The sequence below is a fragment of the Nelumbo nucifera genome, chromosome 1 (genome assembly GCF_055504915.1).
Source record: "Nelumbo nucifera cultivar China Antique chromosome 1, China Antique-T2T, whole genome shotgun sequence".
Taxonomy (NCBI): domain Eukaryota; kingdom Viridiplantae; phylum Streptophyta; class Magnoliopsida; order Proteales; family Nelumbonaceae; genus Nelumbo; species Nelumbo nucifera.
This window is the reverse complement of record NC_142649.1, coordinates 210,536,864-210,551,249: the sequence shown is the minus strand read 5'-3', so window position 1 is coordinate 210,551,249 and position 14,386 is coordinate 210,536,864. Positions and strand designations below refer to the sequence as shown.

The 14,386-nt window shown below is 40.7% G+C and overlaps 1 protein-coding gene across 1 annotated transcript; it reads right to left on the bottom strand.

The window, feature by feature from the left end:
- Positions 1-12,621: 12,621 nt before the first annotated feature.
- Positions 12,622-13,814, bottom strand: LOC104590417 (norbelladine synthase). The gene is made up of 2 exons (XM_010249085.2): positions 13,524-13,814; positions 12,622-13,205 (listed from the first exon to the last, which is right to left on the bottom strand). Exons 1-2 carry the CDS (start codon positions 13,708-13,710, stop codon positions 12,925-12,927), a joined length of 468 nt encoding a protein of 155 aa, XP_010247387.1. The 5' UTR covers positions 13,711-13,814; the 3' UTR covers positions 12,622-12,924.
- Between the last annotated feature and the right edge of the window lie 572 nt (positions 13,815-14,386).

The window sequence follows — 14,386 nt, the reverse complement described above, 5'->3', positions numbered from 1 at the left end:
AATGGAAAATTTTAAAGATTTCAGTGAAATTTTAGTTCTACATATTTAAAGGCTTAGCTTCACGATTTTTTTTTTCAATTTTTTTCTCTCTCTTTCCTTACCCCCCCCCCCCCCCCCCCCCCCAACTTAAATGCCATTGTCCCTAATGGCATGACTAGAATGATGCAAAAAGGATATGGGCCAAAGGGATCAATGAATCGGGTTTTCCTGAGGGGTTCAAGGTCTGCCACCCGGTCTTTAATCAAGAAAAGAAAAACTCTAATCCTAAAAGTAACTGAAAATTACATTGGTTTGCCTATCAACCAGCGTTAAGTTTAATGTCTTCAGTCGGACACATTCACACACTTTCTTTATCTAAAATCTCCAACTCACTTTCATCTTCATAAAAGCAGGGCTCAGACTGGACTAACCAAGGGGCAGACAGGGCATCTAAAAGATCATCAACTACATCTATCTTGCACTCATCTTCCCCTAGGTTTGGATGCTTAGAGGCACTAAAGGCATTTAACGTGGCTTTCTACTCCCCAAATGAAATGTCTATTTCTCCCAGTTTACAATTGGTGTTTGTATTGGCCGCTGCAAAAAACGAAAATCTTAAGATTATTGGGATATGGTTCAGATCCTCAGTTGGGGGCATGTTTAGGATGATAAAACCCAATGGAAAGTGACAACCCTCTACCCTATCAATGATGTCCTCGATAACACTTCGAGGAGTCTTGACCAACCAATCAACGAATTGCAGAATTATCAGAGTAGGTTTTAACTCGCTGATCCTGAACCTGTCATAAATAGACGGAAGAAGATTTATATTGGCCCCAAGATCCAATAGTGCTTGATCAAAGGTGATTCTAGTGATGACATAGCTTATGAAAAGAGCACTAAGGTCTTTCATATTCTGGGGGAGTTGATTTAGGAGAGCTGCACTAACATCTGCCGAGAGCATCAATTTCTGTGGGGCTGATTGTGGCTCCATCATTTGAGTACACAGTTCTTTCAAGAACTTGGCATAGGTCGAGACATGTTGGATCGCATTGAGGGGAGTGATGTTAATATGGACTTCCTGGCTCTCCTCATTGTGAGTTTCTTTGTTCTTTATCACTGGCCTGACTGTGAGTGTAGTTGGAAAGGGAACTACGGGTTGGTTTACTATAGGCTCTTCTTCTAAAGTTTCCTTTCCTTCTTCTTCTCCCCCCAACTTAAGGTCTTCCTGCTCCTTTTCATTAACTCTCTTTTTCTCACATGGGTCCTCTAAAATCCTCCCACTCCTTAAGGTTGTAATGGCCTTGGTATTTTCATACTAAGGGTTCTTATGAGGTAGCTGAATTTGTTGTGAAGGAAAACCCGATGGCTGATTTCTAGTAGTTGCAACCGGTTGACTCGGTATTTTCCCTACTTCTCGCCTTGGCTTCGACTAGCTGTCCTATTTGGCTCTCTAATCTATCAATGACCTGCTGATGATTTAGGATCAGCTGCTGAAGCTGCATGAATTGGTCATCTACTGTACGTGCTTGGGCCGATTGGTTCCTAGGATGCATCTACTGGAATTGACTTTGCATTTGTGGCCTTTGAAATTGGTGGGCCATGGAGTTAGATAGGTTGTATTGGGACTGTGTATAGGTTTGACATGGTTGAGCCGGTTGAGTCCCATGGTAATCATTGCACTCCCAGTGGGTCTGTTCTTTAGACCACTGAGAGTGCATATCTGGCAGGGGGCTTTCTTGGACTTGGACCCTATAATTGAAATTGGGCTAATTTTCCCACCCAGGGTTATATGGACTAGAGAATGGGTTAGCCTTGGGTTGGAAAAGTCTATTGGTCACATGTATTTGGTTTGGACGGACTGGTTGACATGGGCCCACTGCAGGGCACTGGCTGACATGATGGGCCGGGCTTGCACAGATGGAACATGATGGATAGGATGACAAGGTTGGGTATGGGCCACTTTATTGACGACGTGCAAGGACTTGGTCAAGTTTGTGGGCTATTCCATTAATCTTGTCCAGTTGTCGAGACACATGGCTCCAATCTATCTGTGGCTCAGGTTGGAAGTAGTTTCTCATTCCACAAACTCCAGCCACCGAATTCATTTTATCTTATTTTAACCTCCTTTTTCTTCTTCTTCTTCTTCTTTTTTGAAATTTAAAATTTAAAATTTGAATTTTAATATCGAATTTAGATTTTGAAATTTAAATTCTAAAATTTAAACTCAATTTTATTTTTTTTTTAATTTATGGAAGCGGAGTTATACTGGCCCTAAGATCCACTGGTGCCCGATCAAAGGTGATTCCAGTGATGCTACAGCTTATGAGAGGAGCACTAAGGTCTTTTACATTCCGAAGGAGTTGATTTAGGAGAGTTGCACTAACATCTGCCGAGAGTATTATTCTTTGTGGGACCGATCGTGGCTCCATCATTTGAGTGCATAGCTCTTTTAAAAACATGGCATAGGTCAGGATATGTTGGATCGCATTGAGGAGAGGGAAGTTAATATGGACTTCCCTGCTCTCCTCTTTGTGGGTCTCTTTCTTCTCGCAACGGCCCGTCTGTGAGTGCAGTTAAAAAGGGGACTACAGGTTAGTTTACTATGGGCTCTTCTTCTAAAGTTTTCTTTCATTCTTCTTCTCCCCCCTAACTTAGGGTCTTCTTGCTCCTTTTCAGTAACTCTTTTTTTCTCACATGGGTCCTCTAAAATCCTCCCACTCCTTAAGGTTGTAATAACCTTGGTATTTTTAGGCTGAGGGTTCTTAAGAAGTGGTTGAATTTGTTTTGGAGGAAAACTCGGTGACTGATTTGTAGGACTCACAATCGGTTGACTCGTTAATTGCCCTACTCCTCTCCTCTTCTTGGCTTCGGCTAGCTGTCCTATTCGGCTCTCTAATCTATCGATGGACCGCTGCAGATTTAGGATCAGCTACTAAAGCTGCATGAATTGGTCATCTACTATACGAGTTTGAGGAGGTTGAGGGTAAGCCTGATACGGTTGGACCGGTTGGTTCCTAGGGTACACCTGCTGGAATGAACTCTGTAAATAAAAAATTTTCTCTGTGCTTCCCCGGCAACGACGCCAAAAACTTGGTGTGTCTAGAAGCGTGTTGTTAACCACTTCGGAACACTAGTTTAATTATTTGTAAATTTTTATCATTTCTCAAACAACTACTAACGTAGTAAATGGGTGAGAACGGGTCGTATCCATAGGGAATCAAGTGAAAAAATAATAAATACTTAGATATGGACAAGAGAATGCAATCAGGAATGGCAGGAAATACAAAAATAAAATCTATTATTGCTAAAATTAAATGTTTCGAATTTAAACAAGAAATAAATAAAAATCAAAATTTAATCAAGTATGGGAACCAACAAAGGAAATAAAAGAAATAAATAAATAAATGATCCAGAATCTAGGTTCCGGTAGCGGTAGCTGCAGATCGGCTAAACATCTTGCAGAAACCCCTCTTGACAAGAACTGGTGTTCGTCCTTTCTACAACCCTCGAACCCCTCGAGACACCTTAGCCTTGAACTAAACAAATTCAGATCTGCAAAACAGAGAAACGAACAAGAATTAAATCTAAAAGATTGCATAAATAAAAATAACAGAAAAGAAAAGAATGGTTGATCAGATTCAATGGCGGTAGTTGTAGATTGGTTGAACAGATTGCAGGAACCCCTCCTGACAAGATCTGGGCGTCTTCCCCTTCTACAACCCTTGAACTCCTCAAGAAACCTTAGCCTTGTTAACTGGGTGAATTGACCAACCCCTTCTACAGGGCCCCTGGGACCCTTTTTATAGAGAAGGGTGGACACAATTGGAAATAGAGAGAAAGATGGGGGCGGCAGCTGGGATTTAGCAAAGTTAGGAACGCCCTAGGGTTTCTAATGGATGGCTAAGATGGTTTTGGGGTGATCCTGTGGCTGAAAATGGAAGGAGAGGGCACCCAATATTATGTAGGGCTGAGATTTGAGCGCCCAGAAATGGAGGGTGTAGATTAGAACATCTAGGGTTGAAGGGTTAAGGTTAAAAGAATATGTGGTGCCCTAGATTGAATGGTTGGGATATAGGATGGAGGGAGTGGCTTAAGTTTAATGGTGAGGATTAGCAGAATAGGTGGCACCCTAGGGTTTAAAAGCTGTAAAGGAGAGCCCTAAAATGAGTGGTTGAGATTAAAAGAGGTGGTGGGTGGAGATTAAACACCTAGGGGCGGCTAGGGTTTGCTAAGAGTGAAAAGATTGGGTTAAAAGGCTCCCTAGGGATTGCTAAGGAGAGGGGAGCATGGTAATACAATAGGATGGGCGTCAACTGGGTTTAGCAGATAGGAGGTGCCATCCCGTTCTCAGTTCATTTCAAAAACACCCCCTCTCTCAGCTGGTCTTCACACCAGCTTCCCAAAAATTGCACTTCAGCCTAGAAAACTTCCTAGTTTTCTACATAATTTGCACAAAGACTCTCAAAGGTCACGTAATTGATTTTAACTGGGAAAAGGGTACACGTTGACTATTCTAAGGCCGAAAATACCCCTGAATTGATGCCCTTAAGGCATCAAAATACAGGGTTATCAGTTATCACCCGTTTACGTTATTATCCCCCCGCAAGCTGAATGGGGAGACGAGAAACTTGTCCCGAAGGGAGACAAAACGTGTTGTAGAGAGTGCCTTAGTGAAGATATCTTCTATCTGGTCGGTTGTGGGAATGTACCGAATCTGAAGCTTCTTCTAGGTGACAAGATCACGTAGGAAATGGAAGTCTACCTCCACATGCTTTGTCCGAGCATGAAAAATGGGGTTGGCTGCTAAGCGGGCAGCACCCATATTATCACACCAGATAATAGGGGGAGGAGGTAGAAAGCCAATGCCTACCTGTGGGGTTTGGCAGGGGTTCACCTAGAGTTTTTGAGAGGCGAACAGATGTAGACATGGACGAGCTTGCAGGTTTGTCCCCTTCCCGGTTGGTCCGATGTAGTAAATCAAGAATGTAGCACTGCTATAAAGGGATCAAACTGCCAAAATTGTGACTTACCTCGACTCCCAAAAAATAGTGAAGGGAACCCAAGTCTTTGAGGGGAAAAATTGAAGAGAGCGGCGTGAGAAAATTACTGATGGCGGTAGCAGAATTTCCGGTCAAAATAATGTCATCAACATACACTAGCAGGAGGAGAGTCAATTTGTTGGAGGAGAAGATAAATAGTGATGGATCAGCAATGGAGTTGCGAAAACCCATCTGTTTGAGAACAGAACTCAGACGTGAATACCAGGCTCGCGGTGCTTGTTTTAGGCCATAGAGAGCCTTTTTCAACCTGTAGACATGATTCGGATATCTGGGATCCATGAATCCTTTTGGTTGATGCGCAAAAATATTTTCGTCCAGAATGCCATGAAGAAAGACATTGTCAATATCTTATTGGTGAACCGGCCATCCCTGTGCAAGGGTGAGGGAGAGAAATGTCCATACAGTTACCGGTTTGCCAATCAGACTAAAAGTATCAAAGTAATCAAGACTAGGTATCTAGTTAAAGTCCTGGGTGACCAGCCGGGCTTTGTAGAGATCAATGGTTCCATCAACCTTTTTCTTTATTTGTAGATCCACTTGGTTCTGACAATGTTCATGGAGGGATCATACGGAACTAAGTGCCACGTATCATTTTTAATGAGGGCCTGATAATCTTTTTGCATGGCTTCTTGCTAGTTAGGTACTTTGCAACTTGATTAAAATTTTTTTGCTCTTGTTCCTGGAGGAGACTGAGAAGGGCAGAAGGGATTGGATACCTTGTCGCAAGCTGAGACCGAGGACGGGTCCTATCCATGGATTGGGTACGCATAGAGTGGGTGCTACCAGTTGAGAAACTTGTGTTGTAGAGTCGAGCAAGTCTTGAATGCTTCAAAACTTCTGTGGCCGAGCAGAAGAGGATTGCTCCAATGGTCCTGAAATTGGAGAGGTGGTCGCTGAACTGGAGTTGGATGCAGGTGCAGGCGGAGTTAGTGACGATGGAGGTACTACTGGTGTTGCAGGTTGCAGAGGTGCAGGTGCTGAAATGAAAGTTCCTGTAGCAATAGGATGTTAGACCGTGTATGCCCTAATCTCCAATCAGATTGATGTACTTATTATCATTTATTGTAAATGAATAAAAGTGCATAATTGATTCATATGATTTGGTGTCAAGGTTGACACTGATGTTCTGCCAAGTTGGTTAGGGTGGCTTGTCTCAGCTGCTAGGGTGAGACCTAAGGTACATGCAGTGTGAGTTTTCTTGAAACCCTGAACCAAACCAAATTTCAGTATTGCCATGGACATTGGAAATAGATGGGCAAAACTGGAATGTTACACCTGACCCCTAGACTCAATTATGGTACTCCACTAGGTGTCAAATTGGGCTATCTTTGATATGCCAATCAGTGAGATCCTTAGAGGGGATCAAAACCTAGGTATGTTGAGATAGTTCGAGAATTCATCTGAGTGGGTGATCATAATGACAGGATCATCCCCTTTGTCGGATAAAGTGAATGATCGGGGATGACAAGATCATCCCCTCTGTTTGAAATTTGATTTTGCAATATATATATATATATATATATATATATATATATATTAATGGTTTCAAATTGTTTGCAAAAGGTTTTAATTCTCATGATCGTTGTGAGTAGAGAGTGCAGCACTGTACCTTACAGCCGAGGGAGAGGTCCTCTCTTGTCGAGAGTGTTTGATCATTAAGGGTTGAGAGGTTAAGTGTAAGACCATTTAGGGATAATAAACCTGATGGGCTAATCTCACATAAGTCCATAGTCCTTGAGCCTTCATAAGGTGGTTGGACTCAGGGACCATCTAGTGTAGATGTTGGGCCCACTAAGAGATCATATTGATGGGTTCAGGGGATTATTCGGCCAGGCCTTGTAACAGAGGCTGGGCTAAACCCATATGGCTTTTGTGGAGATCAATGCTAGGGTCCCACGCCATACAAAGAGAACCAATTTAGCCAGCGGTTAAAGGAAGTAAGCCTGAAAGCTTAATGAGCCTTAAAAGTCCACACTGAATTGGGTATTTAATTAGATTAAATAATAGGTAGCAAATTGGTTTATAATCAGAATGAGATTAGATGATGGATAAGATAAGTCTTATCCATTTAAGAGTCTAGATTCAAATATATATTTGAATCAAAGGAATTCTTTCCTAATCAAATTAGGAAGCTGATCCAAAAGAGTATTATAAATAGGAGGGTGAATTCTCTTTACAAAGCACTCAGTACTGAATTCTCAGTTCATCTTTTCTCCTTCTGTTCTTGACGCCATCTACCCTATTCGATCTCCATCTTGATATTATTTCTTGCTAGAAGAAATAATTTGAAGTTGTGCTCATATCCTTTAGTGTGATTTTTGTTGAAGAATTGGGGTTCTTTTTGAAGAACCTCCCTATTGATCCTACCTCATCCTAAGCTGTGCCATGTTTAGTGGATGACAGATTTGGCACTCTCTTTGGGTGTGAACACCTACATTGGGAGGGGCATTTGTGTGGATTCCGTATCAAGTATCTCTCTCCCTAATCTTTGGTCCAGATCTGGTCCGGTTTGTTTCAAGAATGATCCTTTGAAAATGAAGTTTTTCTAAAACTAGGAATAGGATTCCCGGAAGGGAGAAAGAGATTTTTGAAATTTCGCCCAGCCTTCCTGCATGGTTCGGCCATCCATATGATGGATCTCCCTTTCCTTTATAGGAGGTGTGTGTGGCGGCGCTTCATCAATTCCTGGAAAGAGAGTCTCATCAAAGACAACATGGCGAGCTATGAAAATATGTCTAGAGGGAATGTGAAGACACCGATACCCTTTGTGGGAGGTTCTATAACCGATAAAAATGCACTAAAGAGATCGAAACTGAAGTTTATTCTTGTTGTAGAGCCGTAGAAAAGGATAGCACGCACACCCAAAACACCATAGTAAAGAATAATTAGGAGAAGTCTGAAAGAGTTTTTCATGAGGGGACACACCATTTAGTACCTCTGTGGGAAGCCGATTAATCAGAAAGACTGCAGTTTCTACCGCATCAACCCTGAAGGAGAAGGGGAGTTTGGAGGAGGATAGCAGAGATAAGGCATATTCAACCACATGTATGTGCTTCCATTCAACTGATCTATTATGTTCATGTGTATGAGGCACGCCAATCAATGTGTGATTCCTTGCGAATCTAAGTACCGGGAGAGAGAGCGATACTCTCCACCCCAATCTGATTGAAAAACTTTTATTTTGGCATTGAACAAAACCTCTACATGCCTTTTAAATTTAACAAATAAATCACAAAAATTTGATTTTCGAGCCATAGGAAACACACAAGAAAATTTCAATAAATCATCCATAAAAATAACACAATAAGAAAATCCATTATTCGACTGAATGGGAAAAGGTCCCCATACATGTGAATAAATCAAGTCTAATGGACGCCTAGACTAAGAACTTGAACACTTCAAGGGCATTCTGACTCTCGCCCATTTGACAGGACTAACAAGCAAACTCATTAACACTAGAACGAATAAATGGAAAACCAAACTTTGAAATGACTTGCCGTACATTACGCATAGCCGCATGTCCAAGATGCAAATGCCAACCATGAAGTGATGTACGTTCTCCAATAAGAGCTTTAGGTGTAATTCTTGCAAATAGAAGGAACATGACAAATATCTTTTAAAGAGAAAGCATGTTGATTGAAAATCATAAAAGAAGATCCTATATGATGAATATTCAGACCTTGACCATTGTCGACCTTCACTTGATCTGGTCCAGTATACTCAATGCAATTTTGTAGATTATCTAGATTTGGAGTCATGTGATAAGTAGCTCCAGAGTTCAGATACCAGTTGGAATCGAAATTATTCTCATACTAATTCTAAGGGGTATTTACCCCTCCATGAATGGCAAAAGGATCATTGCAAGGATTATCAGAAAAACCAAAGTCATATTTTACTTTTCTACACTGTAGGGCACTATGTCCATATTTATTACAGATCTGACAAGTAGCATTATTTTTACCTCCACGTCCTCCAGAAGATTGATGTGACTGATTTTGAAAAGGTTGATGATTATATTGTGGAGAGCCACATCCACGCCTCTTACCTCTATTGTTATTGTAATTTGGTGAGAATTGTTGTGGGGACTTCTGAAAATTAGTTTTCTTTGGAGGAACACTTGTAAGATTTGCACTTCGAGGTTTTGATGCAAGAGCTAGGTCTTCAAGCCAGCTCTCATGGTTCAAAAGTGCTCCCGTAGTGTCAGCAATACCAAGATCTACTGCATCTGGTTGATTTGTAAGAGTTGTAACTACTGACTTATATTCACTCCCTAATCTTGATAAAATGCAGAGTACCAATTCTGATTTGAGAACTGGTTCAGATACTGTAGAAAGACTATTAGCAATGGATTTAGCTCATTGTATGTATGCAGAGATAGATAGAGACCATTTTTTAAGATTTTATAGTTGTCTCCACAACTGCAGTACCCTGGAATGGGAGTGGGTGGAATAACTGTGAGCAAGTGAAGTCCATACCTCTGATGACATCGACAAACCTACCACTTGTGCCATAACACCTTCAATGAGAGAGGAGATCAGCCAACTCAGCACAAGCTGATCGATGTTTGTCCATTTTTCGAATTCAGGGTTTACAATCATCCCTATACTGTCTGGATTGGGTATAACTTCAGGTGGTGGCTTCTTCTTCCCTTCTACTAGCTCCAAGAGGTGATGGTATTGAAGAATGGGAAGGAACTGGGTATGCCATAGCAGATAATTGTCACTTCCAAGTTTGATAGGAAGATAATGAGTAACATTCTGGATTGAAGGGAAAACATTACTTGACATTGAGCCGCTAGGCTACTACCATGTATGTCTGTCTCTGTCGACATGGCTCTGATACCAAGTTAAAACAAAAGGAAAATAACAAAGAATATTAGTAGAGATAAAAGAGAGAAAAAAACATAATAAAAGAATCATTTAACCAACCTGCCTTGTTAGGGTCAAATCAACCCTATTTATAATTACAGAGAGTGAGTTACAATAGGACTATATGAGACAGAGCTTATCTGGGCCAATTGAGATTTATCTAGGATAGTTCTTACCTTGATATAGGATTAGAATTATCCTAGTTTGTTTAGGATAATTCTTATCTTGAGAAGGGGATTAGGGTTATCCTAGTTAGTTACCTACAAGAGACCTAGTAGATCTGGTATGCCAGATGGATTAAGCTAGATGGGCTTGGGTTTACATAGACGTGCATGGGCCATGCATGGGCCCATTTCCGTCTACGTTATTAATACGAATGTGTCAGAAAAAAAAAAAAAAAAACGTTTTTCCTTCTTAATTGATTCGCTTTTGTATGGCAAACAAAAGCTCACAAACCCAAATAGGGTACATAAATACCCTGGTTCAACTTTTGTATCACAAACAAAAGTTTGTTACCGGTATGTTTTTCCTTCTTAAGGAGAGCGGACACTTGCAGCTCATTTGTTATCGGTATGTTTTTCACAAACTTACTATACATTTTCTTGCAATTCAGACATGCTTGTTTGGTTTCTGGTTTGATATCCGTTACAACCATATTGCATTCACGCTTTCCAACAAGACCATTTTGCCTTTCCTTTTATTGCATCTCTAAAACCAAATGGCAACACTTTACCTCTTTTAACTTTCTTTAGTCTATCTCCTAAACAAATGAAAAGAAAAAAGAAATATAGAAAAAATTCAAATTTTGGATTTTGGAGATGCACTAAAGGAAATGGCAAAATGGACTAAAAGTTTAAAATTGACGAGATGCTAATGACAAGAACCTAAGTGTTGGAATCTAATTAAAAGTACGAGGTAGATCTCCATCACAAATAGAAGTTTGTGGAGCTATGGATCACTACTCCAAAGAACAAGGTAGTTTTTTGCATTTTGTCCTAAAATAAAACCTAAGGCTGTGTTTGGTTCCAATGCAATTTTATTGGCACTAGTACAAATGTATGAGAGTGCAAATGAAAGGAATGCAAATTCTAGTTTAATTTTGTTTTGAGTTTTACTCTATTATGTTTTAAAGTCTTATTTTACTTCATCTGTTAAAGTAAGGTAAAATTTGAAACAAAAATAAATCAGAAATTGCACCCAATTATGTTCACTACTGTAGTTTTGCATTAGTGCATTGTAACCGAACACAACCTAAAGGAAAAGAATTTAAGATCCAAAAGTAAAAGTGAAGCATAATTTATACTTTTTTGCAAGGTTTTAAGAATGACCTGGAAATAGAACTTTGTGGCCACTGGTTTTCCGAGTCAGTGGTTCAACCATTTAGGTCAAACGATTTGAATGGTTTGATTATTAGGGCAAATATTATTACCTATTCTTAGAATTTTAGTCTTGTATGAGAAAAGAGAGGCAGGTTGTCGACTGAGCAAAAAGAAAGACAGAAGAAAAGAAGGAAAGAAAGAAAGGAAGAAGAGAAAGGGAAAAAAAAAAGGAAAGGAATGGGAGAAAGGAAAGAAAAGAAGGAAGGAGGGAAGAAGGAGGAAGGAAGAAGGAAGAGGAGGAGGATTCGATGTTCACTAGCGAAGGCGATGACAGTAACAGAAACACAGATCAAATATGAGATCTGAGATCTGAGAACCGAGATCATAGACCTTAGATCTAATTTCTCTTCAACATCTACAATCTTCTTCTTCTTCTTCTCTGCTGTATCTGGGATCTAGCGATCTCAGATCTGAGATCGTTCTTGTCTCAATTTCTCCCCTCTCTGATCTCCTTGCAACTTTATTAAACTGTGAACCGCTGTCCAGGTTAATAGTTCGACCGCTTGGGTCAGAAATTTTCTGAACAAGTCAACGGTTTTTGGTCCAGGAATGGATTAAGGGTGAAACAGAACCGATTTCTAGGCCGAACAGTTTGACCATCCGAGTCGACAACAATTCGAAAACACTGCTGTTTTGGTTTTCACACCCATGCAATTGTACTACTTCAATTCAAGTGAAATTGCATTGCAAATTGCAAGCTTGAATTAAAAAGAAATTATGTTGCAAACTGATGAGGGGTAATTTGGCCTAACCTGTTAGCATGTGGTCACGTGGAACGACCTGATGACCGGATGATAACTCAGCATTCCCAGCCACCTAAATAGGCCAGGTCAGTTCGGGTACCTCAAGCACCTCGGCCAAGACCAAGGTCTGAGCAGCTTGTGGTGACTTGACCTGCTGAGGTGCCACACAGCCTACTTCTAGAAGCTAGCTAGCTAGCTGCCTCCAGCCTTCCCGGGATCGGACAGACTCGATAAGACTTATCAGTTTACGCGAAGTCCATCTTCAAGTGCGAAATGAACTCTGGGATAATGCGGGCTAGGGATCTTGGATGCGTTCCATGAGGCCTACGGCAGCTCACCTATATAAGAACTTCACCTCCAACTTTACAAGGTACTTGTGATATTAACTCTCTATCTATCTTGCTTACAAAGTTCTTCAGCTCGCACTACACTCTTCGTTAACTTAAGCATCGGAGGGCCCACACCGGATAAGCCACCCTGGGTCCTCTGGTCGTGTTCTCTTGCAGTTCGACTGGCTACTTAAACAAACCGACATCCAAGCTGCCAATCTAGATAGGAAAGACCAAATCATGCATAATCACAAACAATGGAGGCACAGAGCTATACTACTCAAATCTTTACTACCACTATTAAATCTTAAGTTCAATTATATTATTGCGATTCTCTATTTCCAGCTCTTAGAAAATTGTAGCAGATATCCACATGTAGCTTCTCTAAGAAACTGAGCTTGTAAAATTTTTTGTATACCAGACAGGCAGACATGCTAATTTCCAATAATTCCCACGATAGACAAGATTTCAATTATATTCTTGAATAAAGTATGAGGGAATCATATTGATTTATTTCTTAACAACAGAAAATGCAGAACTAGACTATGAAATTCTGGCATCATCTACTCTGTTTTAAGTTCAGTGAGATACTTCCCCATGGCCATTGCAATTTGCTCCAGTGGCTTAGTGGTCGCAAACGAAGGGTTGTTGGCTGACTCATCATCAATTTCATACTCTACGGTTGATTTGATTAGCGATGAAACTTCAGTTTTCTCAATAATCTCCAAGCGAATTCGATACAAACGAAACCCAAGGTCCAAGGCTCCTCCTTCCACCACTTCTACCTCCTTCAAACGCTTTTCATTATCAATCTTGGTGAATTTCTCTTTATAAGAAACCAGACCTGGTATTCCCAGATAAGCAAACAATCTTTCAATAATTAAGGTTGCATTTGAATAAGCTAGCTTCAGGATGTGTGCTTTTGTGGTCCAAAATAAGAATAAAAGTGTTTACAAAAACAACTTTTATCAAATGCTCAAAACTCTTTTTTCAACTCATTTTTGTTTCCCACAGCCCAAACTTCAAAAGTGGAAGCTTAGCTTAGCTTAGCCAAACAGTGGGTTTCAGAGACATGGATGGGAGTAGAGATTAGGACAGAATCTCAGTTGAGCTAGAAAGAATTGCTCAGTAATTGAATTGAGTCAATAGAAACTAAAGATACCTGGTGGAAGTGTAACTTTGAGCACTGTGCCAACCCCTCCATCGCCTTCAACTACTTCTGCCTTGTGGATGACATCCGGGAGAAGTTCTTCGCAAAGCTTCCCCAGTTTCAGGGTACCATAGATTTCCCACACCTCGCTGGCAGGCACAGCTACCTCTAGTTCGTGTGATAGTTGCCCAGCATGCATCTCTTCTTTCTTTCGTTCTTTCTCTTTTTTTTTTTTTCTTCTTTCTTTCTTCTTCTTCTTCGAACAAAATCAACTCAAATTCTGAAACTTCTCCAAACCATTAAAAATGGTTTGTTCACAACCAAACAACCAAGGTGTTAGACAGTTTTGTATGTCCTTAGCTTCAATCAGAATGATGTACTTTATGAGTTTATTGTAAATGAATAAAGATACATATTTGATTCATGTTCCCTTGGTATGTTTCTGTGTAATACCTTTAAACTGGACACTTAATGAGACTCGTGTTAGTTTAGAATGTTCACAGCCAGTGGGTCGGTCTGGGGAGACCTATCCTGACAAGGCTGACACTGTAGTGCCACCAAGTCGGTTGGGGTGGCTTGTCTCAGCTGCCAGGGTGAGACCCTAGGCACATACAGTGTATGATTAATTGAATCTTTGAACTGGACCAGATTTCCAGTATTGCCCTGGACCTTGGAGATTGATGGGCAAAACTGGAAAGTTACACCCGACCCCTAGACTCGATTATGATACTACACTAGGTGTCGGATTGGGCTATCTTTGATGTACCAATCAGTGAGATCCTTAGCGGGGGTCAAAACCTGGGTATGTTGGGACAGTCCGAGAATTCATCTGAGTGGGTGATCATAGTGACAGGATCAACCCCTTTGTCGGACAA

Bases quoted from the DNA above. Each gene is read 5' to 3' on its own strand.
- LOC104590417 (XM_010249085.2), bottom strand. From the start codon at position 13,710: ATGCATGCTGGGCAACTATCACACGAACTAGAGGTAGCTGTGCCTGCC. The intron at 13,206-13,523 runs GTATCTTTAGTT...TGGGAATACCAG, and splicing joins CAAAGTTACACTTCCACCAG to GTCTGGTTTCTTATAAAGAG.